The 21492-nt window shown below is 40.1% G+C and overlaps 1 protein-coding gene across 3 annotated transcripts in view; it reads left to right on the top strand.

The window, feature by feature from the left end:
• The window catches only part of DPP10 (dipeptidyl peptidase like 10), a 582520-nt gene that overhangs the window by 385147 nt on the left and 175881 nt on the right, over window positions 1-21492 (top strand). For all 3 annotated transcript variants that reach the window (XM_081921713.1, XM_081921712.1, XM_081921714.1), the window contains 2 exons: window positions 7197-7311; window positions 13689-13784. In XM_081921713.1, the coding sequence (XP_081777839.1) occupies window positions 7197-7311; window positions 13689-13784 (211 nt within the window). The remainder of the gene's footprint in view (window positions 1-7196; window positions 7312-13688; window positions 13785-21492) is intronic.

The raw sequence follows: 21492 nt of genomic DNA, 5'->3' as shown, positions 1-21492 counted from the left end.
AGTTTGACATCCAACAAATATCCGGGTAATTGAAGTCCCCCATTACTACTATCTCCCTTCCTTTTGCATGCCTGGCCATCTGTTCCAGGAAGGCATCATCTATGTCCTCTGTTTGGCTTGGGGATCTATAGTAAACTCCCACAATGAGGTCACTGTTATTCTTCTCTCCCTTAATTTTGACCCAAATGCTCTCACTTTGGCTTTGAGGTTCTAAATCTTGGATCTCTTCACAGGTATACACATCCCTGACATATAACGCCACTCCTCCTCCTTTCTTGTCTGGTCTGTTTCTCTGAAATAGACTGTATCCCTCCATTATTACATTCCAATTGTGGGACTTATCCCACCAGGTTTCAGTTATGTCTATTATGTCATATTTAGTTTGCTGTACCAAGAGCTCAAGCTCATCTTGTTTATTTCCCATGCTTTGCGCATTAGTGTACAGACATTGAAGTCCATTAATCATTCCCCCGTGTCTCTTATTTAAGGATTTTTTCCTCCCACCACTAGGTCTGCGTGCTGTTTGCTCCATTTGGTCTATGACATTTGGATTATCATCTTCATCAATTGATAGACTCCTACCTTCAGGAGCACTGTCTCCCTCCCCCACATTAGTCAGTTTAAAGCCCTCCTGATGAGGTTTCTGAGATTTTTGGCAAAAACATTCCTCCCAACCGTTGTGAGGTGCAGCCCATTGATTGCCAGAAGTCCATCTTCAAGAAACTGCAGTCCGTGATCTAAGAATCCAAACTGTTCCTGTTTACACCATTTGTGAAGCCAGCTGTTCACTTCGACTATTTTTCCATCTCTCCCTGGGCCACGTCGTTCAACTGGGAGGACAGATGAGATGACAATTTGTGCATTTAATTGCTTCAATTTCCTGCCCAGAGCCTCGTAGTCTCTTTTGATCTTCTGGAGGCTATTGCTTGCAGTGTCATTGGTTCCCACATGAACCAAGAGGAAGGGGTTTTATTGGTTCCCACATGAACCAAGAGGAAGGGGGAACCAATTTGTCAGTGGGTTTTATGATTCCTTGCAGTCATTCAGTTACATCTTGGATCTTAGCCCCGGGGAGACAGCACACTTCCCGAGACATCTTGTCAGGCCCACAGATCACTGCTTCTGTTCCCCTCAGTAGGGAATCCCCTATCACCACTACACGCCTCCTCTTAGGTCTGGTCGGGGTTCTTCCGTGAGCTGTCTGTTCCAAGGTCGCCTCCAAGCTGTCTGTTCTCAAGATCCTCAAATGGAGTCTCCTCTTCGTCTTCCATGCTAGGGGAGAGGACCTCAAAGTGATTGTGTATTTCTAAACAATCAGAGTGAACCCTGGGCCTCCTACTTCTTTGAGTCACGTTTCTCCATATATTTGGCTCCTGTGTTGGTGAACTAGCCTCCTTCTCAGGGGAGTCCCCTGTCTCCCCCTTGGTGGAGACGGTGTGCTCTGTTGCTTCCAAGAAGAGTTCCAACTCTCTAATTCTTTGGAGCGTAGCTACACGTTCCTCCAGTTGCTGGACTTTGTCTTCTAAGAGGGCAATCAACATGCAATTGCTGCAGGTAAAGCTGTCTGCAACCTTTGGCAAGATGGCAAACATTGCGCAGGAACCGCAGGCGACTGCAGCTGTTCCCTCACCCTCCATCTTGAGAACGTGTCGTTGAGGGTGACTACAGTGGTCCTCCATCATAAAAAGCGTGAAGACAGGACAAATAACTCCCCCCCCCAAAAAAAACCTAGGTCTCCCCCAACAAACGTTTAAGACTAGCTCCCCTAAACCTAAAAGATGGATCAAACTGCGTGTGCCACTAGGCGTGCGCCGCTGCCCTGCAAGCTCTGATAAGCTCCTCCCACAGCTAATCACCCGCCTCAACAGAAACCCTGCCCCCTCTGACCTTTGCACAGGGAGAGAACCTATCCTCCTCCTTGAAAATTTTGAGGGAGCAAGGTCCTTCAGCCCCTGCTAGCTGGTGCCCCTGGCCTAATACAAAAGCATGATTTCGAAATGAATTGAGGACATTTGCTTTTTGCTCTGAGGCAACCCACTAGGTTTGAGGATTTTGGCATAAGATCTTTGTTCAGTGAAATATTCTGACATTAAGTATTCTGACTTGCATATGATAAACCTATTTCTGGACAACAATAATCACTTTTTTGTTTGTAGTAAGTTATTATCATACAATTGGTCATGACTTTTAAAAATGAAGGAAATTAATAAAATGTGTCTGTCACTGTGGTTTGCTAGTTTGTGAGAAGTGATTTAATTATCAATTTACTTATTGTTATTTTAGAAAGCTTGTGTCTAAAATTACCTCATATATTATTGTGTTACCAAGTGTAAGCAATAGTTGTTTCTGCAGATCAGTGAGATATTTGTAATGGTTTGGCAAGAAAACTTCCTCCCAAATATATGTTCTGTGCACATCTGGTACATGTAAGAGTGTGGGGTGGTCACATCCTTCTCTGCCATGTGGCCTACAGAAGGTTGTCTAAGGGTGAATGTAGCCCTTAGACCACAAAAGGTCAGCCACCTCGATTGAAAAAGTTTCTTCCAAAAAGTCAATTTTACAAGATGTTTTCCTTCATCATGGACTCAGGAGAAAAGGAAAGAAATATTCTCTTCCTTTGGGTCAATGTGTTTAACCTTTAAATGCACTTGTACTTTACTGCCAATCTGCCCCGAGAAGCATATTCTTCTAATGGACAAAAGAAACTTTTTCTTCAAGTTTGCTCAGTGGAATCTAGCCTTCTTGAGTCTTAATAGTCAGCTTCTGGTGACTGGACATTACTATTCCTGGAGTAAACATTACAGAAAGGAAGCCATGAGCAAAGAAACATTTTTATTAGAAATATAATGATTTTTTTAAAACCCAGCGAAATAACACAATAATTTTGAGACAGACTTGTCAACATTTGAGTGTAACACTGATACAGTAAAATGGTCTTGACAAAACTCCTTATGTGTGATTTTTTAAAAATGTGAGTGCTTGTTTGACATATGAGAATAGGCTAAAGGAGGGAGGAACCACTTTGGAGTGATACTTTCATCTAAAAGCATTTGACATCTATATTGACATTGAGTTATGCAATTACAACAATTTTAGGATACCTCAAGCTCAATATTTTTCTTTGCAGATTATTTAATGTGTTTTACCGTTCAGATTAATGGAAGATTAAAAAATAACCTTATTGGTTTCTGTTAGTGGCATGCTTCTTGGGAGAGATACTGGGTTGTATCCAGCAAAGTCATGCTCAGCGTATCCATGGGCATGACTAAAGTTCATTTTGTGTTGTGCAACATATTTTTTGAGAAACTAGAGAATAGGTTTTGATACTGTGATGGCAGCCGCTGCATCAGCAAGTAGCTGCCAGAGCAAGGACAGCCCATCTTTCTATGCCTATCTCCAGCTTTATGTTTTGTGTGCACAAAGAAAATAAGATTCCATGGGTTTATTGGTATGCATTCTATGCACAATGCATACATACACAAAACAATATAGAAATCATTTAATAAATACAAGTAAATTAGGCCAAGAATCAAAAGAACAAGAAGACAGTTTATATATATTCTTTAAAAATCACATCAAAATACGGTTAATTAAGCATCTTTGTAGCCAATAGTCAGAGACATTAAAAATGAGTAGTTGAATACTCTGCTTTATGAAATCGTACTTAAAAATTTGTTCTCCTTGCCCTAACAGTTGGGAGAGTAATGCAGCAACAAGCAATATTAACAGAATTCATAGTTCCAAACTGAACAACTAACAGTAGAATACACACACAAGAAAAACAAATACATTTAATGAACTTCAAAATTTGCAGCAGTGAAGAGATTCACTGAGTTGCAGATGTAAACACACATGAATTTCAATTAGTCCTTTGCAAAGTTGGGGAAATTATTTTGTTTCAGATTTTTCTTTTCTTCTATATTGGTTACAAATAGTATATAATTTACCGAAATAAAATGGGCCTGATTGAAAGATATTTGTGTTGAATAGCATGCTCTTCTGTCCACCCACACTTGAGATTGATGCTTCTCACTGTTGATAGAGGACATGACTGCAGGGCTGGATGTAGACACATCAAAGAAGCGATTCAGTTAAACACGTTGTAAACTCATACAGGGAAATCCGGTAGGGAAAGTGCCATCTGGTGTCACATATACAACACTTATAAAACACTTTTTCTTTACCAATCTAGTCCCAGGTCACATTGGCAGTGTGGGGAAGGTTAGCCTGTGCAACCCCATTCTTCAGGCACTGCTTTGATGTGTTGCGGGGGTGTCATCTGAACACCCTACAGTTTCACAGTAATGGCCTCAATTTTACAAAGTGAAAGGCAGTGTCTTTGCGTTTTTAAACACATGCAACAAGATCTGTCAATCTCAATGTCTTTCATTACTTCTCTGGCTTGGTAACTTTCATACACTTCTTTGTAGAACAGGCAAGCTCCCCCTTCACCACCTTTCTAAACTCCATACACCAAATCAAACTTTAAATCCATCCTAATGATGTCTTTACAATCATCTTTTTCATCACCTGTTTATGTCTGCATTTGTCAATACTGAATAGAGAACTCCAAGGGAGGTTTTAAGGTGGTATTTATAGGTCTGGGAATCTGCAAGGCCATTGCTGTAAGGCAGCTCTATATCAATGCAAGATCTACAAATCAGTACCAGCTTTTGGATAGGTGCTCTTCTCCTTTAAGCACGATAAAAAGGGTTGAGTAATGGCCAGGATGTGGGAATGGTGATAGCACAACAGTCAGGGATACTGAAATGTTAGCATTAGTGGTAACTCTGTATCTGTTTTCTGATTCTGGTGATTCAGAATTGTAGCATAAATATTTTTGAAAGCATTACTCCTACTACATTATTAATTCATGTTGAACCTGAATAAAAGCAATGGTGTACCACATTTTTAGGATTGGGACTTAATTAGCAAAGACAATAATGGCCATACTTTCCATAATGGGTGAATTGTGTGATCAGATTTTTCAGTATATAGTTTGTAATGATATGAATGATGTATTATTATGCTGTGTAAGTTCTATAAAGGAATTGGATATACATAAACATGTTCAGAATTGCAGTTTTGGTGCATTTAATATACTGCTTGTAATCATGACCAATAACTAATTTAAACATAAATTTACATATTTTCTATAGCAATGGTTTGTTAATGACATATAAGAGAAAGTATTGTATAGTGTTGGAATATGCAGTATATTAATTTTCAAGCTGGCAGAATCCAGCAGCTTCCCATTTGTGGAATGCTCTCCACAGGCAGACTCTCCTGGCACCTTTATTACATATATTTAGGCACCAGGTAAAAACTTTCCACTTCAATCAGATCTTTAGCTGATTAAACAATTTATGGCGTTTTAAACGTGTTGGCGGGCAGCAGGTGGTATTTTGTGCTTTTATGTTATAAACCACCCTGTGATCTTCAGATGAAAGGTGGTATATCAATAATAATAATAATAATAATAATAATAATAATAATAATAATAATATACAATACAATTAATTGCTTGCAGAAAAAAACTGCTTTCAACTACATTAACCTAGAAAATCACAGGAGTAAAGTGATGAAATCTTGGATTATTATACTAGCATACTGTTCTCTCTTGCCATTTTCATGCATGAATTATAGTGGAACCGAAGCATGCATGTGTAGAATGGGTGGGGGAGTAGCAGCATCCAATGTTATTCTTTTTTGTGCCACATCATGCCCACTAGTGTGAGTGAAATTTAGTGTGACATGCTACAATATCTAACATTATTTGAATGTCTCCACAGGCTGCTGGCACCAGTGGCATTTAGTTACACTGATGTTGTTTTATTGCATGCACACACACTTGGGCCCAATAACAAAATTTGGATTTCCACATTTAGTCAGTAGTTTATCTACTATTTAGTAGGGTTAGAAGTGGTGCAGTATATCCCAGGAGACTCTGTCATTGTGTAAGGACCCCTGAAGCAGGGCTGTAGCTAGGGGGTGGTGAGGTGGGCCTCACCCAGGGAGACAGGCGGGGTGGGGCAAAATCAGCTTAAAAATACATCCATAAATATGTCTATAAAAATACTGATTATTGCCTCATGAGAAAAGGTTTTAAATAGAGGGTGAATTGAATGGGTGGAGGTTGGGGGAGAGATGGAAAGAAAAGCTAATTTGTCCATGGCTAGGGGGTGCAATCTGGACCGTTCTGCCAGGGGCGCAAGATCACCTAGCTACGCCTCTGCCCTGAAATATGAAGAACTTTAAACTTTTACATGCTACTTTCAACCAAGCAGTCCTTGTAGCGCCTATGAGTCTGAAAACCACTAGTAAGCTCCATATCAAACTTTTAGGGCTCCAACAGAATTTGCAACTTTCCCCCGTCCTTAGTAAGTCTGCCTCCTGATAATGCTAGCCCTGTATCATAGCACAGATGATAATTTTAATTGGTTAATTGGTTGTTTGGTTTATAAGAATGTAACAAAATTTGTGTTAGCTCTTTGTTTTCATAGCATGTTAAAGTGATATGACAATTTAAAATCTAGCACAGACTTTCTTATTCTTCTCTTGCTGTCTTTTTAAGATAGGCAGAGAGAATTTATTTTATTGCAGGATTTTATTTAGGTCTCTATTGTCTAGTGTGTGTAGGAGTTGGGGCACACACAAATCCTAGAGGAAACTATATCCTTGGAGTTCTAGAATTTCTTCATTGCTACTACATAATAATGTTGATTTTTATGAGTAATACAAGAGCAGCATATAAAACGTATCATGATATAAATAAATGATGTTCAATTTAAAATGGAATGACCAGATCCTCAGGCAACAAATGTTTATTTGGTTCTGAATAGGACATTTAGTACTGCACATTAAAAGCCATGTGTATTTAAACCATTATGACCTACACCACTTCAGGTGGAATTATAGTAAATTGCTGTATTTTATTTCCCCAATTATCTGGTGAAATGCTAGTTCATGTTGTCCTGAAGTTTATCTTCAGTACATTAGATCTCTTATACCCTTTATTTGATTATTGTTTTGGTGTGCATGTTTGGGGTTGGTGGGTAGGTGAGATTTATTTGTTATTTAGAATGAATTACACCTCTATAAATAATTAAACGAACTCATGAGAAAGGAGCTCTGATAACTGAATCTCATACTGTTTGGTGTGAATTATGAAATACTGTTTTCCTCCCTCCCTCCAGGAACTTGGAAGCAACAGCCCACCACAGAGGAACTGGAAGGGAATAGCAATTGCACTGCTGGTGATCCTAGTCGTATGTTCACTCATCACAATGTCTGTAATTCTTTTAACACCAGGTAGGATTTATTTATCATGTACTTACCCTATTATTGAACCAGATGTATTGTATTTGTTTTGTGGGCCCAAGAACATTGAGCTTGCAGGAGTCAAGGCTGTTGAGACAATTAGTAATAGACAGGACAAACCACTCGGGTTGAAATCAACTTTATTTATTACAGATGTCAGAAGGTCTTGTCTCTAGGCATTGGGCTTGCATCCCAAATCAGTCAACCTGGTCCACTGGTTGGTAGTTATGTTGGGATTGATCTTATATTATGGACCACCCTATGGTGCATATCAAATCAAGACAGTGCTATGAGAAGCCATTAGGTTTCTGTGTGTGGGAGTCTGCAGCCTGTCCACCTCCATCTGGTGGTCTAGACAGAGCACCCAAAACATGGGTTGTGTAGGGGAGGTAGAGTCATGTCTGTCCCTTCCAGCTAGCCCAGGGATCCAATTCCAATGTCTTCTCTGCCAGAAAGTTCTGGTAGTTGCTATGAAGTAGACAAAACCCCAGACAGGCCCAGTTTATCTGCAGGCAAATTCCTCACTGGCCCTGAATAGCAAGGTCCTTGGAACGTCCTGACCAGGGCAACCATGGAATAAAGGGATGGGAGGACAGGAGTTCAAAAGCCAGCTGCACTGCATAGAGCAGGAGCAGCCAATCTTTGTGCTTGAGCAGCACACCTGACTGGAGACACCCAGAGGTGGTCTCCAGTGAGGTGTGCCACCCCAAACCCTCCCCTGGCACAGCCCATGATTGGTCAATTTAAATTTGAAAATTTGGTGGACTGTCCCCATGGCTGTTGTGCATTGGCCACATGGACAGAGGGTGCCCCTTCCCTGTGGCCTGCCGTGGCCATGCCAGACTGCGACCTCTGCTCCAGGGAAGATAATGTGGCATTTGCTGTCCCTTTACATGATTTTTTCTTTTTGTATATTTTAAACACTGACTTCTTTACATTCAAGCCTATGCATAATACTCAAAAAGAAGCTTGGCGAAAGAAGGTATGCACATAGGATAATGATCTTTTCATTTGTCACAATGCTGCAACAATAACAACAAACAGCAGTGTGAAGCTTTATGACTGCAACTAAGAGACCAAACAATGGTAAACTACTTGTTTGGTTACACTTAGTCCTGTTGCATCCTGGATACAAGCATCTCTTTAAAAATGAGGAGAAAATCAATGCAGCCTCACAGTATGATTTTGGTGGTGACGTGTTTGGCAGGTGAAGGTTGATTGTTTCTACATTGCTTCCTGGAATCTGGTGACCAACAAACATATAAAGCACACTTCATCTTAACCTAAGTGTTGGCGTTAGTATTATTGTAAAGTCAAGGAGAATATTCTGAAGCTGTCTCCCCAGCTCTCTCTCACACACACTCTTCAGATATAGTTATGTAGTAATGAGCAGCTAGAGTTCTGATATCCAAGCAAAAGTTATGGGAGCTTGTTTTTGAACAAATTTTTAGAAGAGCAGAAGGAGCAGGGTTCTACTCTGCCTGCCAGTCTCACTATAAGGCTAATTTGGTCCCAAACCAAACTGAAACTAGACTGGCACCCAAATAATCAGTCTACAGAAATGTCTGCATTTGTTCCACCTCGACCTTGTCAATCACGTCCCTAGAAAGAAAGTATTTGTGACTGAGTGATAGTTGTTACAATGAATTGGATCCAGGACTGGCTTTTTCAGTAGTTGTTGTGCCTCTACCTCCTTTAAGGTGATAGGCACCAATTCCTCATGCAAAGAAGCATACTCAACTTTCTGGACCCAACCAATCAAAATAGGTTATTTTGCAGCAGTACACAGAACACATACAAGTGGGCCAGTTACATAGCTGTCAACTTACAGATTTGAAAATAAGGGACCAGCAGCCAAAATAAGGGACCTGCAGCCTCACCTGTTCTAGGCACTCCAGTCTTCCTGTCCTCCTGCAGTCTGGTCAAACTCATGCTGGGTAGCTTCGAGAACACTGCCCAACCAACTTTGTAACCAGAGGTTCAACTGAATAGAATCTGAATCACATGCACCACAAGGCCTATGCAGCCTCAACTTAAGACGGCTCCCCGGCCTGGCTTTGTACTGCAAAGTGTGCAGCAGCACGCGCAACAAAACGGCACCCAGCATTCAAAAACCCCCTCAGATTGCATTAACTAGCCGCACACAAGGCATGCAAGCTCCACCCCCCAGTCGTTCTTAGACTTCTTATTGGGTGAGCAACACAGTCAAGCAACACAGTTGGAGCCTCCCTCCTCCCTGTCCGGGAGGGAGGGAGGGAGGGAGGGAGAAGAGCTGCTTCCTTTGAAATTTAAGGGACATAATTTAAGGGACATCAATCAATAAGGGACAGCAGCGGGACATGGTGCTGGAATAAGGGACTGTCCCTTCAAATAAAGGACACTTGACAGCTATGGCCAGTTATAAACAAGAATCTGCATCTGAGGTATGCAGATAATTGGTCTGGTTTGCCCAAGTAACTATGGGCTTTGGGTTGTGTGGTCAGAAACTTGTTTGATTGATAGAGGACAACCAAGTCTCTTTATAAATATCCCAGTTATAGTGGTTCTAGTCCTACCTACAGAACAAAATCCAGAGATTAGCATTGGGAGAGTGCTTTTTCACAGCCTGGGGTGCTGCAGGGCACTATTTTAATGTTATTTAATAGTTACATGAAGCTGCTGGAGATATCAATAAGAGTTTGGGGACAAGGTGCCATCAGTACAGTGATGATATCCAGCTCTATTTCTCCATAACATCTGAATCAGGAGAGGTTGTGCAGGACCTGGACTAAGGCCTGGACACAATGGTGGGATAGATGAGGGAAAATAAACTGAGCTTGAATACCTGCTAGGCAGAGGCACTCCAGCACAACTTTTTATGATGTGTTGTTGATAGAGGACACCTTTATCAATGGCATCTTTACAGCCCAAACCCTGATTTACAGATTTGAAAGAATTTCGGTGATGGGATGAAGAATGGAAGAAACAGCAGCAGAACAATTGCACTGTTAGGCATAAAGCAAAATAATTATCAAAACTATAACTATCATAGCTTGTGTCTTATCAAATCCTGAGGAGCACCAGTTTGAGGGCCTCAATACACCATTTACTGGATATAAGTAGTTCACTAGGCCTGCTAAGGTCTGGGAGTCGGCAAGAAGGAATAATAAAACAGATTGCAGGAGGGCAGTCCAAGTACTCTAGTTGTATGTTTGATGCTCAGTCTTCATGATTGCTTATGTCAGATTACATGACCATATTCCAGGCCCTGAAATGATGTCTAGCAAATTAGGGATAACTGTAGTGCACACACAGTCCATGTGGGCCCATTGTTTCATGGGCTGTGACAGAAGGGTTATAAACTGTGGAGGAAGGACTGGATCATAGTCATAGTGAAGTACATGAACACTTTCCTGTTGGGCAACATTAGCTAAATCTCCTGCTTAATTTTCTGCAATCATGATTTTGGATTCTGGTGGAGCTTTTAAACAGCTCAGAATTCTATTCTGGCTTGCAATCTATACTCAGTATCTATATCTTCAAATTTAAAAATCTATCAGCCAGTTAAGGAATTGGGAAGTGTCATACTGTCAATGAATAATTCGATATAATCTTGAATGGAGATGGAAAATGCATAGCCTATTGTGAAATGTTAGAATAAACATTAAGGAGAAAGGAATATGCTCCAGTAAGAGGCAAGAAATATAAAGCATGCATATGATCACAAAGGTATCAAAAGAAAAGTTCCCCTGGTTACAAGATTCAGAAAGTTTTTGCAGTGTGAAGGGGAAATACTTTTACTGCATTGTATAAACTGTGCATTGTGAATTTGTGAGATTTCTGAAGCCAGAACAACATTTATTGAAATGTTAGACAAAGGTAGCAACATAGATTTAGTACAAAAAATAAAAGATTGGACAGTGATGTGATGTGAATTTTCTAGCTTACATACAAAAAGATACATTATTTTTCAAGAGAATGGGTGGCTCTCAATACCATTTTCAGTAATGTTATATGGTAAAGCATATTTTCAAAAACATGCAACAAAGCCAGCTTTTCAGAATCTTCAACAAAGCTGCTACATCTGTCTAATGGTTTAAAGGGTTCTCCCCCACTCTCAGTGGTTTCATGAGATTCTTTTAGGGTTTCAAAAAAGTGCCAGTTTTATTTAACATTTAGTGATTTTCAAATAAATTTACAGAATCCTGATTTGAAGATGATTATAGCAAAGAACGCAGGTGGGACGCAGGGACGCAGGTGGCGCTGTGGGTTAAAGCCTCAGCGCCTAGGACTTGCTGATCGAAAGGTCGGCGGTTCGAATCCCTGCTGCGGGGTGCGCTCCCGCTGCTCGGTCCCAGCGCCTGCCAACCTAGCAGTTCGAAAGCACCTCCGGGTGCAAGTAGATAAATAGGGACCGCTTACCAGCGGGAAGGTAAACGGCGTTTCCGTGTGCGGCTCTGGCTCGCCAGAGCAGCGATGTCACACTGGCCATGTGACCCGGAAGTGTCTCCGGACAGCGCTGGCCCCTGGCCTCTTAAGTGAGATGGGCGCACAACCCCAGAGTCTGTCAAGACTGGCCCGTACGGGCAGGGGTACCTTTACCTTTACCTTTATAGCAAAGAAACAGGGAGATAAGAAAATGTTGCCATAGAGGGGGAAAAACACCTCATTAATTACATGTATTGTGAATATTAATGCTTCCTAGGGACCAAAACGATCAGGTGGCAGGTAAGAACTGTTTGGCAGGGGAACAGATTCCCATGTAAGGTGGTGAACTCTCCTTCCTTGGAGGTTTTTAAGCAGAGGTTGGATGGCCATCTGCCATGGATGCTTTAGCTGAGATTCCTGCATTGCAGGGGATTGGATTAGATGACTCTTGGGTCCCTTACAACTCTTAAGATTCCATGATTCTATGAAATCCCAGTAGACTACAAGCTTCTGCTGTTGACCGCTGCTAAATGGAGGAGGGAACCCAGTAGCCTTACTGGAGGGCATCAATGAAGAGGCAGTGGAGGCACATGAGCAGTGTGGTGGCAAATGGCCGCATAGTGCATGGTATCAGCATGGCCACTGCCTCATGACATCCTTTGGAAATTGGGGCCTCCTACCTTTTCCAGCAGCATTCAGTATTGGATTGCTAGTGCATGGTGGAAGGCGTATTAATACTGTTGAAGATGGGATGTAAGGGGCAAAACTGCATGTTTATTGGGGGATTCATAAGCTATATTTGGACTGGAATTAAGGCTTTCAAATGAAGAGTTGTATGCTTCAAAGGAAGTAGGATTAGTGTAAATGCAGATGCAGTGAGGAGTTCAACATTTTTATATATATTGTACTATAATTTGGTTGTCTATCTCTATATATTCTTTCTTTGTAAACTTGTCATCTAAAAGTCCAAATATAGTGGTAAAGGTAAATGGTATATCATCTCAATTGGGACTTGCCAGTTTCAGCTATTTTTATCCCCTCTGTATATTCACAGAGAAACTTAGCAAACTTTCTAATCGTTCTTTTACTCCATTGGGCACCAACCTTTTAGGGCTTGTGGGCTGATTTGCAAACCAGAGGAACCACACTAGAATGTTTCTTTCAGCCCTAATTTGGGGGGGGGCACCCTGTAGGTGCCAGGAAAGACAAGCATGAGCTTGTGGAAAAGGTTGTACTTGTCTGTCTTAAGCTCTTACAGTGAAATGCTGTGACCTGTGTTTTGAATACCATATATCTCTATATATTCTGCCTTTATGGAGAGAAAAAATAGCTTCAAGGAATAAAATAAAAATAAAAATAGCAATTTCTCTTCTACAAGTTACCTAGTAGTCTATGGCTTTAAGATGTCAGGAAAGATGCTCAAGCAAGCAATAATGTCCCCTGGACCACGGCATCACCTGCAGCAGGTGATATGGTTGCAGAACTGGAAGAGGGAACACTGTCTCTCATTTCCTGCAGGCTTTGACCCTGTAGCTGGCTGCATCCAGCAACCAGAGGGCTTTCCCACATACCTGCCAACCTAGCATTTCAAAAGCACGTCAAAGTGCAAGTAGATAAATAGGCGGGAAGGTAAACGGCGTTTCCATGCGCTGCTCTGGTTCGCCTTAAGTGGCTTAGTCATGCTGGCCACATGACCCAGAAGCTGTACGCCGGCTCCCTTGGCCAATAAAGCGAGATGAACGCAGCAACCCCAGAGTCGGTCACGACTGGACCTAATGGTCAGGGGTCCCTTTACCTTTACTTGACTGTTGCTAAAATAAAAATCTGTATTTTTCATGAATGGGAAGGATTCAGCTTTCATTATGGGTCTGGGATTGTGTGAAGCCTTTGGTAATCTAATCAGGGTTTTCTATATAAAAAAGTGTGATTTGCTGTTTCAATTTTCTTTTCTTTTTCTTTAGATGAACTGTCAAATTCATCAGAAAGCAGATTGTCTTTAGAAGACCTCTTCAGAAAAGAATTTATAGTTCACAATCCAGAAGCCAAATGGATCAATGGTATGTTGCACATACTCTTTTTAGTACTATATAGAAAGATATGGGAATGGGGATATTAGAGGGGAAATCAGTTGCTGTACCAACCAAACTCTTAATTTGATGAGGTCTACACATGAGAATTTTCTTCCTACTGAGGATTGATCTTAAGATCTGGACAACCTATGATTTATCACGTTGTGAAACTTCAGGTACCCAAGTGTCCAAATAATTCCACCATAACCTCATCTATACAAGAATTATGAAAAAAAAAACTTATTTCATTTTGGTACTGATTGTTGTCAATAAGTTGAGGTATGGCTCAAGAAACTAAACAGCTTGCAGACCATCTTATGTGAGATGAGGAAAAGCTGCGAGTTTGGTTGTGAATAAATCTTCTGGAACAAGTTTGGAACTGGGAAAAGGTCCTGATGCATAAGGAAGATTAGGCACAGGTAGTGCAGAGAAGAGGAGGCTGAAAGAAACATATAATTGTCTAATAAAAAATTCTCACAAACTGATATGCTTGCATGATAACTGTATCTGTTGAAGTTGCCTTTTCTTAACAACTATTAAAGGTGTCTTCTTTTGCCTCTGGGTATTGAAATAATGTTAAAAATCAGTACAGCAAAACACACAACTGTAAAATCACATAACTTTAACCTATGCCACTGCTTTCTTCTCTGAATCCATCTATCACAACCTACAGCAGTGATTGATAATTGGATCTGGTGGGTAAACTTTGATAGCCAGTGTGTTGTAAAGTGCAATATACAAATTGACACGAGATGGCAACAGCGAGCTATGGCAAATTCAATTATCTTTTTTCAAAACTTTTTTAAAACAACAACACATTTTCACAGCATTTTTATGTGTGTGTAGATTCTACCCAATGTCCTAATGATGCCAAAAGACTTGAGATTTGTCAAATAAGGTCACTGTTAGCATTATATAGCCTTTATCTCACAATATTCATGCACTAGGCTGTATATACAACTATTATTACTACTACTAATAATTTATTTATACCCCACCCATCTGGCTGGGTTTTCCCAGCCACTGTATATACTATTGCTTCCTCCTGTCTTACCCACTTGCTTCTTCTATCCCTAGACCACTATTATATTTTCCTGGTTTCTCACCTTCCTCCTTTTTTCCTCCTCTCATGTTTTTACTGCATCTATTTTGACTCAGTGAACTGCCAAATTCTGTGGGAGATGTAGTATTGAGTGGTTCTAGGTGTTTCTGCTTAAATTGTTCTCCAGGGTCAGCTACCTAGGCTGTTTCTCATTTGATAGACAAAAAGGTTGGCACTTTTACTATGTTGTCTTTCTTAGGATCTTATGAATAACTGCCTGTAGTGCTCATTAAGTTTGTAGGCAGTATTTTTTGTTGATAGTTTAGATGACAGGGAATGCTGTTAATACAATGGAGACCTTGAAATATGCAGTAGACAGATTTGAGTAGTTAAACTTTGAGGATTTTTGTAATTGATTTTGTAGTTGTTTTCTTGTTGTTTGTTAATGCTCCCCCTGAAAAAATATATTTTCAGAATTTATCTTTGTGACATATTAGGGTTGGGAACTAATACTAGATTATGTATCAACACTATGCCTATGCTCGCTACACCAATAGATACAGAATGGCCTTTGCTTTTATGTTAGCAATAAAAAGTAGAACTACGTGTTTTGTAGATTTATGTGCAGATTTTGCACATGTTGTATCCATAACAATGGCTGAGATTTATGCAAAATATTGGAAACCTGTTTTTCTAATACTATTGATTTCTGTAAATGAAATTGGGTTGTACCCAATAGTTGCAAAACTGAAAGATAGGAGCCGCAGCTCCTTGGGAAATATTCAAATGAAGCAGGAACTGAGAATGGTTTTCAACAGGGAATGGGAACATGGGTTAAAGCTGGGGCCAATATATTGCCAAAGCTGTAGTCTGAGGTACATGTGTTCAGAATTACTTATGCAAGCTAACATTCTTCAGGCAGAAAAAGAAAGGTATGATAAAGAAGCCATTCTGAAACACCAATGTATGTTGTAATTCATTGACACGTCAGGATTTCAATAATGTTGTAAAGTTGTTTTATGTGTGCACAGCAGAACTATAAGGCTGAAATTAATATTGTTATAAGGATGAAAGTCCCTTTGGAGACAGCAAACATTAGTATTAAACTGAGTAAAACTGGTCTAAGTGGACTGGCTTAAATATGAATAATCTGAGCTTCAGTTCTAAAGTAAAGAACTCAAATGCACCACACCCACACCACACACACCTTTGAGCATTTCTCCTAAACCAAACTCATACATGCTATAATTCACACACTGTAGTGAGTAGATGGAACTGCTTTGGAAAATTGTACAAGGATATTGGTTTCTCTGCATCAGTGCTGTAGGAATGAGAAGGGTTGTATGTGTGCGATGATATTGTATCTATTAGATATTAGAACAGAAATCTAACATACTAGTATGTGGGCCTTGTATTTGTCTTTTGAATATTATTCTGGTTAGTAAGATTAAATAATAATGTGAGCCTTGTTTCGTAAACAGTTCTTTCTAGGCTATAAATACCATATGCTGGAGTAAGCCCTGATTTAGTCAGGCATGTTGGGAATCGTCTTACAGCACTTATTTATGAGAACTGGATGAAGGGTTGACAAGAAAAGTGCAATAATTAGTATACAACAGAGATAATATTTTGTAAATTCAGATTTTGATGTTCATACTTTTTTCTGCACATTCAAATAGTTATGGCAATAACACTTAATTCTTATTCAAAAATAAAGTATATTATCAATTCAGTCATTACCTTGTGGCATATCATCAAGTGATCATGACACTGACATGAAATAAGTTCTCATACTGATAAATTCAGCAAAGTGTTTCTTGGTGAGAGTCTCATATACTAATGAGTGCATTATATTTCACAATTCTATATTTAAGACAGAAGCAGCATTCATTCTTTGCAATATCATTTCACTGAGTTTGTAACACTGGTATTTTCACTGTATCTCAGTCACAATTATCGTAGCATGCTAGAACCTCTTACACTAAATGGTATGTTCTTAATTTCTACACAATTTTTATAGCACATTTTTGAAAGAGCTTCCCTTTCTCACCCCCCACAAGTTGGTTACAGGTGCTGATGCCTAATGCACCAAAAGAGAGCTATAGAAAGCCTGGCTCTGCATGAACAATCCCTTGAGAGCATGTAAATGGGCTCTCTGGATTGTGGCCTATGTCTTTTATGCTATAATTAAATTCTATCAGATCAGCCACTGTTCTCTAATATGATTCTGAAAAGAGGTCTAGATGTCTGTCAGGCTTTTGAAGATGTTAAATGAGAGTGCATCTACTTTTAGTAGTATTGATTTTTAACATTTAATTTAAAAAAAGTGAAAATTTAAAACGCTGCCAGTGAGTGATACAAAATGTGTTAAGATTAAGGGCACATTGAAAGAGAAGTATAGGCTATGCCACAGAAGTAGAAATGGGAGGAAATGGCCTTAATTTGCTTAAACTACACTGCTGCATTGAATTATGAGGTATTAAAATGGTTATCAGATGGTTGGAATTACAAAAAGGCAAGGCTATTAAAGGAATGCATGAGAATTCAGTTGCAAAAATCTTTGTAAAGTACAGTTAAATTGGCATGGACATGGGGTGGTATTCTTGGAAAAAGTGATGTGTGCTGGATCTTGGGACCCCATAATTCATTCAAGTGTTGGTTCAGTGCATGATCCATCTTAGGGCTCCTCTAATTAATTTGAAAGTATCAGATCTTTGGAAATCACTATATTACAAGAATAGCGACTAACTTCTTAATATATATTTTTACTTTAATAATTGTTTAAGCCATGAAAATTCATCATTGGCTATACTTGTTGAAACACTGTCATATTTATTTTCTACAGGCATATTTTTGGTAAGGTTTTTCCCCTGAAAACATACACAAATGCTGCACTATTTGAAAGTCATTTTAACTAGTAATCTCTCTACGCATTGGTCTCCTATGCCTACAAAGGAAAGTGGACAAACTTCAAATTCTATTATTATAGTATCTTTAGCCACCCACAGTACTAGCCTAACCATGTCTACTCAAAGGTAAGCCCAACTTAATTAAATTGGGCTTTCTCTCAAGTAAATTGAGTTAGGATTGTGGCCTGAATGCTTCTTGTACTCAGAAGCTGTTCTTTTGGCCAGGAATATGTATGTGAAGGTTTTCATAAGATAGTTAATTGATCAGATAAGGCCACAGGCAAGCAAATTGGCTATTTAATCAGCATTCATTCCAATACTGACTAATCTCCCTGTAAACAAATCAGGATGAAGGCTCAGTGAACAAGTCACCAGGAAGTTCCCTATGCACAACAAAGCTGATTGGGCAGGGAAGCAGAGGGCAAGAGGCATAACAAGAAATGGACCTCATATATTGCAATTATTGGGTAAACTCAGCTTGATTCTCATCTGAGAACACAACAGAGTGCTTTGCTGTAGTTCTAAATACACTGGGGGGAAATCAGTGCCATACTCTTCCAGTTGTTATGTGTAAGCACTGCAGCTTTTCACATGGAATGATCCACCTTCTCCCTTCATACCTTGTTCAGGGGGTCCCTCCTGATCCCCCACCACCATAAACCAAATTTCAGGGGGTTGCACAGGGGGATGAGAGTGGGGACAGCCGTGTTGTGCAATTGCAGATTTGCTGACAGAGCTGGATAAGTGAATTTAACCACTAGTTTAACCACTAGTTAAACACCACCAATGTATACTACAGGACAGAGCTTTCCAAACACGTTTTAGACATGCATAATTTCATAACACAGTAATTCAGTTTTACTAGCAAACTGGAGGTTAAACTAATCCCTTTCTAGCCCCAAGAGGAGCACAAGGAGCTTTCGTGCAACACACCTACTCACTGCAACAGACACACTAACGTGTCGTGACACACACACTTATGGAAAGCTCTGCTATAGGAATTAAGTCTGAGTAAACATGCAGAACTATGCTGGCAACTGCTATACCAAACACATACTAGAAAGCAAATCCCATTATGCACACTTCTGAGTAAACATGCACTAGATTTGTTTAAACTTCTCATTAATGTTTTAAGCAGACACTGAAAAGACTAAAGTGAAGGCACCTGCATCTTTTAAATGCATGATACTTAATACTTAGACTTACACTGCTATGTTGATATTTTTGCAGAATGGGAAACTAAAAACAAAGGGGGGACTGAATTCAATTATAGGAGCTACCCAGTTTCCTGTTTCACATTTAATATCATAATTGTTTCTTCTAACAACATATACTGTTGCCTACTTTGCAGGTGGCTACTTTGTAGGGATGGTGCTGCAATTTGAAGGAAAAATGCTCAAGTGTTGTAAGCAGAATTCAATTTAGCACAGCCCACCTCAGACTGATCTCCCTTCCTCAGTTCTACTCAGATGTCTGCAAGTTATAAGAGAAAGAAAGAAAGATTAATAACTATTATTATTGTTATTGTTATATCATGAAGGGGGAACAGGGTATCAGCCTGTAAAAGGCTGACTTGTCCCAGATGATTTTATGATGCAAAACTTGCTGGGAGGCATCCACCCACCAACAACCCTGAGTCTTTTTTCAGGATGATCTCTCTGCCACACACATGCAGTAGCATTTTTCTCAGGTGCAACACTTCTAAGCAACATGTACACAGAGAAAAGCACTGAAGGGCTAAACTGAAAATTTTCTGCTATGGGCGAAAGACTACTTTGCAAAGGAGGTTGTCATGCTCCAAGGGTCCTCTTCAGTGGGTGGGCATACCACCCATGGCAATCATTTCACCAAGTGCAGCCAGTAAGGTGTGTTTCCTCTGCCAGTGGTTATCTCCCACCTTTCTAACAAAGGTAAAGTTGCATTATTCCCACAGTTTCCCTCGACTTGCAAAAGGAAGAGAGCCACTGGTGTGTTGTTGTTGTTTTTGCAAGCATTTATTTTAAGTGCTTGCAAAGCCCTTGAGGTTCTGTGCATATTTGAAGGGAATGCTTGCAAAATATTAATAATTTTGGAGGCAATGGGGAGATGCTTTCCCGTCCCTACTTGACTATTAACAGAATTGTCTTGCGTGCAAACAACTGCATTGGAATGTCCTTGGGATGTATAGGAAGAGAGGAAAAGGAAAAGAAATATGTTGTTTTCTTCTTCTTGTCACATTCTACTCACTCTTTCCCATCATTCTAACTTTTGCTTGTTATAAATATCTTTAGCCCATGCGTGCATCTTGCTGCACAGCAAGTATTCAAAATTTTATTTACCAAAGTCTGCTCTGCGGAAATGAATTTAGTCCCACTAGAGCAGGCATGGCCAAACTCGGCCCTCCAGATGTTTTGGGACTACAACTTCCATCATCCCTCGCTAACAGGACCAGTGGTCTGGGATGATGGAAACTGTAGTCCCAAAACATCTGGAGGGCCAAGTTTGGGGATGCCAGCACCAGATACTTTGTCGTCTTCCTAATGGCTATGGCTATATATATTCAGAATTAAAGCCAGATCTCTTTCAGAATTAAGAAATCCGGAACCAGCAGAGAAGGCAGTGACAAGAAAGTCAGGGCCAGAAAAAGAATCATAATCACTATCACTTGCTCAGATGAAGTCTTACTGTGTTTAATGGAGCTTGCATCCAGGCAAATGGGCTTTGATTTAGGGTTAACATTGTAATTTATTGTCCCTTTAACAGCTGTATGGCAGGCAAAAGTTCAACAAATCAAAGCTTTTCCAGTACAGAAATACAATTCTGGGAAAAGCTTCACTATGACTGTACTGTCTTTAATTTTGTGTTATGGCAACCATTTTGTGTCTGGTGCCCACACCATTCTCTCAAAATTCAAAATTAGCCAAGTAGCCTAGAAAACAGACAGGAGTAAGGAGGATTCACAAAAAAGCGTGCATTTAGCTAGGTACGAGCAAGCAGCTCTAAAATAAACTAAGTATAGTCTGAATACAGGTGCATATTTCTAAGAGTCCCAGCATACAGGGTGGAAAGTTTACAGGAAAGGTAAAATGTTTCCTGATAAACATTAAGGACGCAATTGTTGAAAGCACAGTGAGAAGCATGGAAGAAGTCATGGAGCTAAAAATGATTAATGTGGCATCAGAAGGCTGATCCTGTAGAGCTCTTTGTGACAGTATGTAGAGGATGAGAAAAGCAACAGGAAGGATGATATATTGGCAGGCAAAGAGAGCGAAAGAGAGCTTTTAGAGGATGCAGCAGATCTGTGAGAAATGATTTTGGCTGTGGTGTAGTCAGTAAGCAGACTGCAGCAGGACCTGAGGATGGGAAACCAAAAAGTTGGACTGCAGATAGAAATGTAGGGCAGGGAGCCACAGGGCCAGGTGCACAAGCTTCAGGCCAAGATGGATGGAGAGCTTGAGTGTTCACTTTACAATGGGAATGAGGAAGGATAACAGGATGCATAGAAGACAAAGCCCAGGGATAAGAGATGAAAACACACGGATCTAGTAGGCAGTCAGAGTACATTTATCTAGTCAGCCAAGCAGCCAGAGCATTCATAAATAAGCACCATAACCTGCCAATTGCTGTGGCATGAAGGAAAACATAGACATTGGTAGTGAAAATTGAAGAATACAGACTTCTAATCCTGGAAAGTTTCCATGAGCCCTTGCAACAAAGCAAAACCATGATCCTCTGTTTAGCGATTAACAAACAGGTCCAAATCTTC

The sequence above is a fragment of the Podarcis melisellensis genome (assembly GCF_964234715.1).
Source record: "Podarcis melisellensis genome assembly, chromosome: 1".
NCBI lineage: Eukaryota > Metazoa > Chordata > Lepidosauria > Squamata > Lacertidae > Podarcis > Podarcis melisellensis.
The sequence above is the reverse complement of the archived record's forward strand: the minus strand, read 5'-3'. Positions and strand labels throughout refer to the sequence as shown.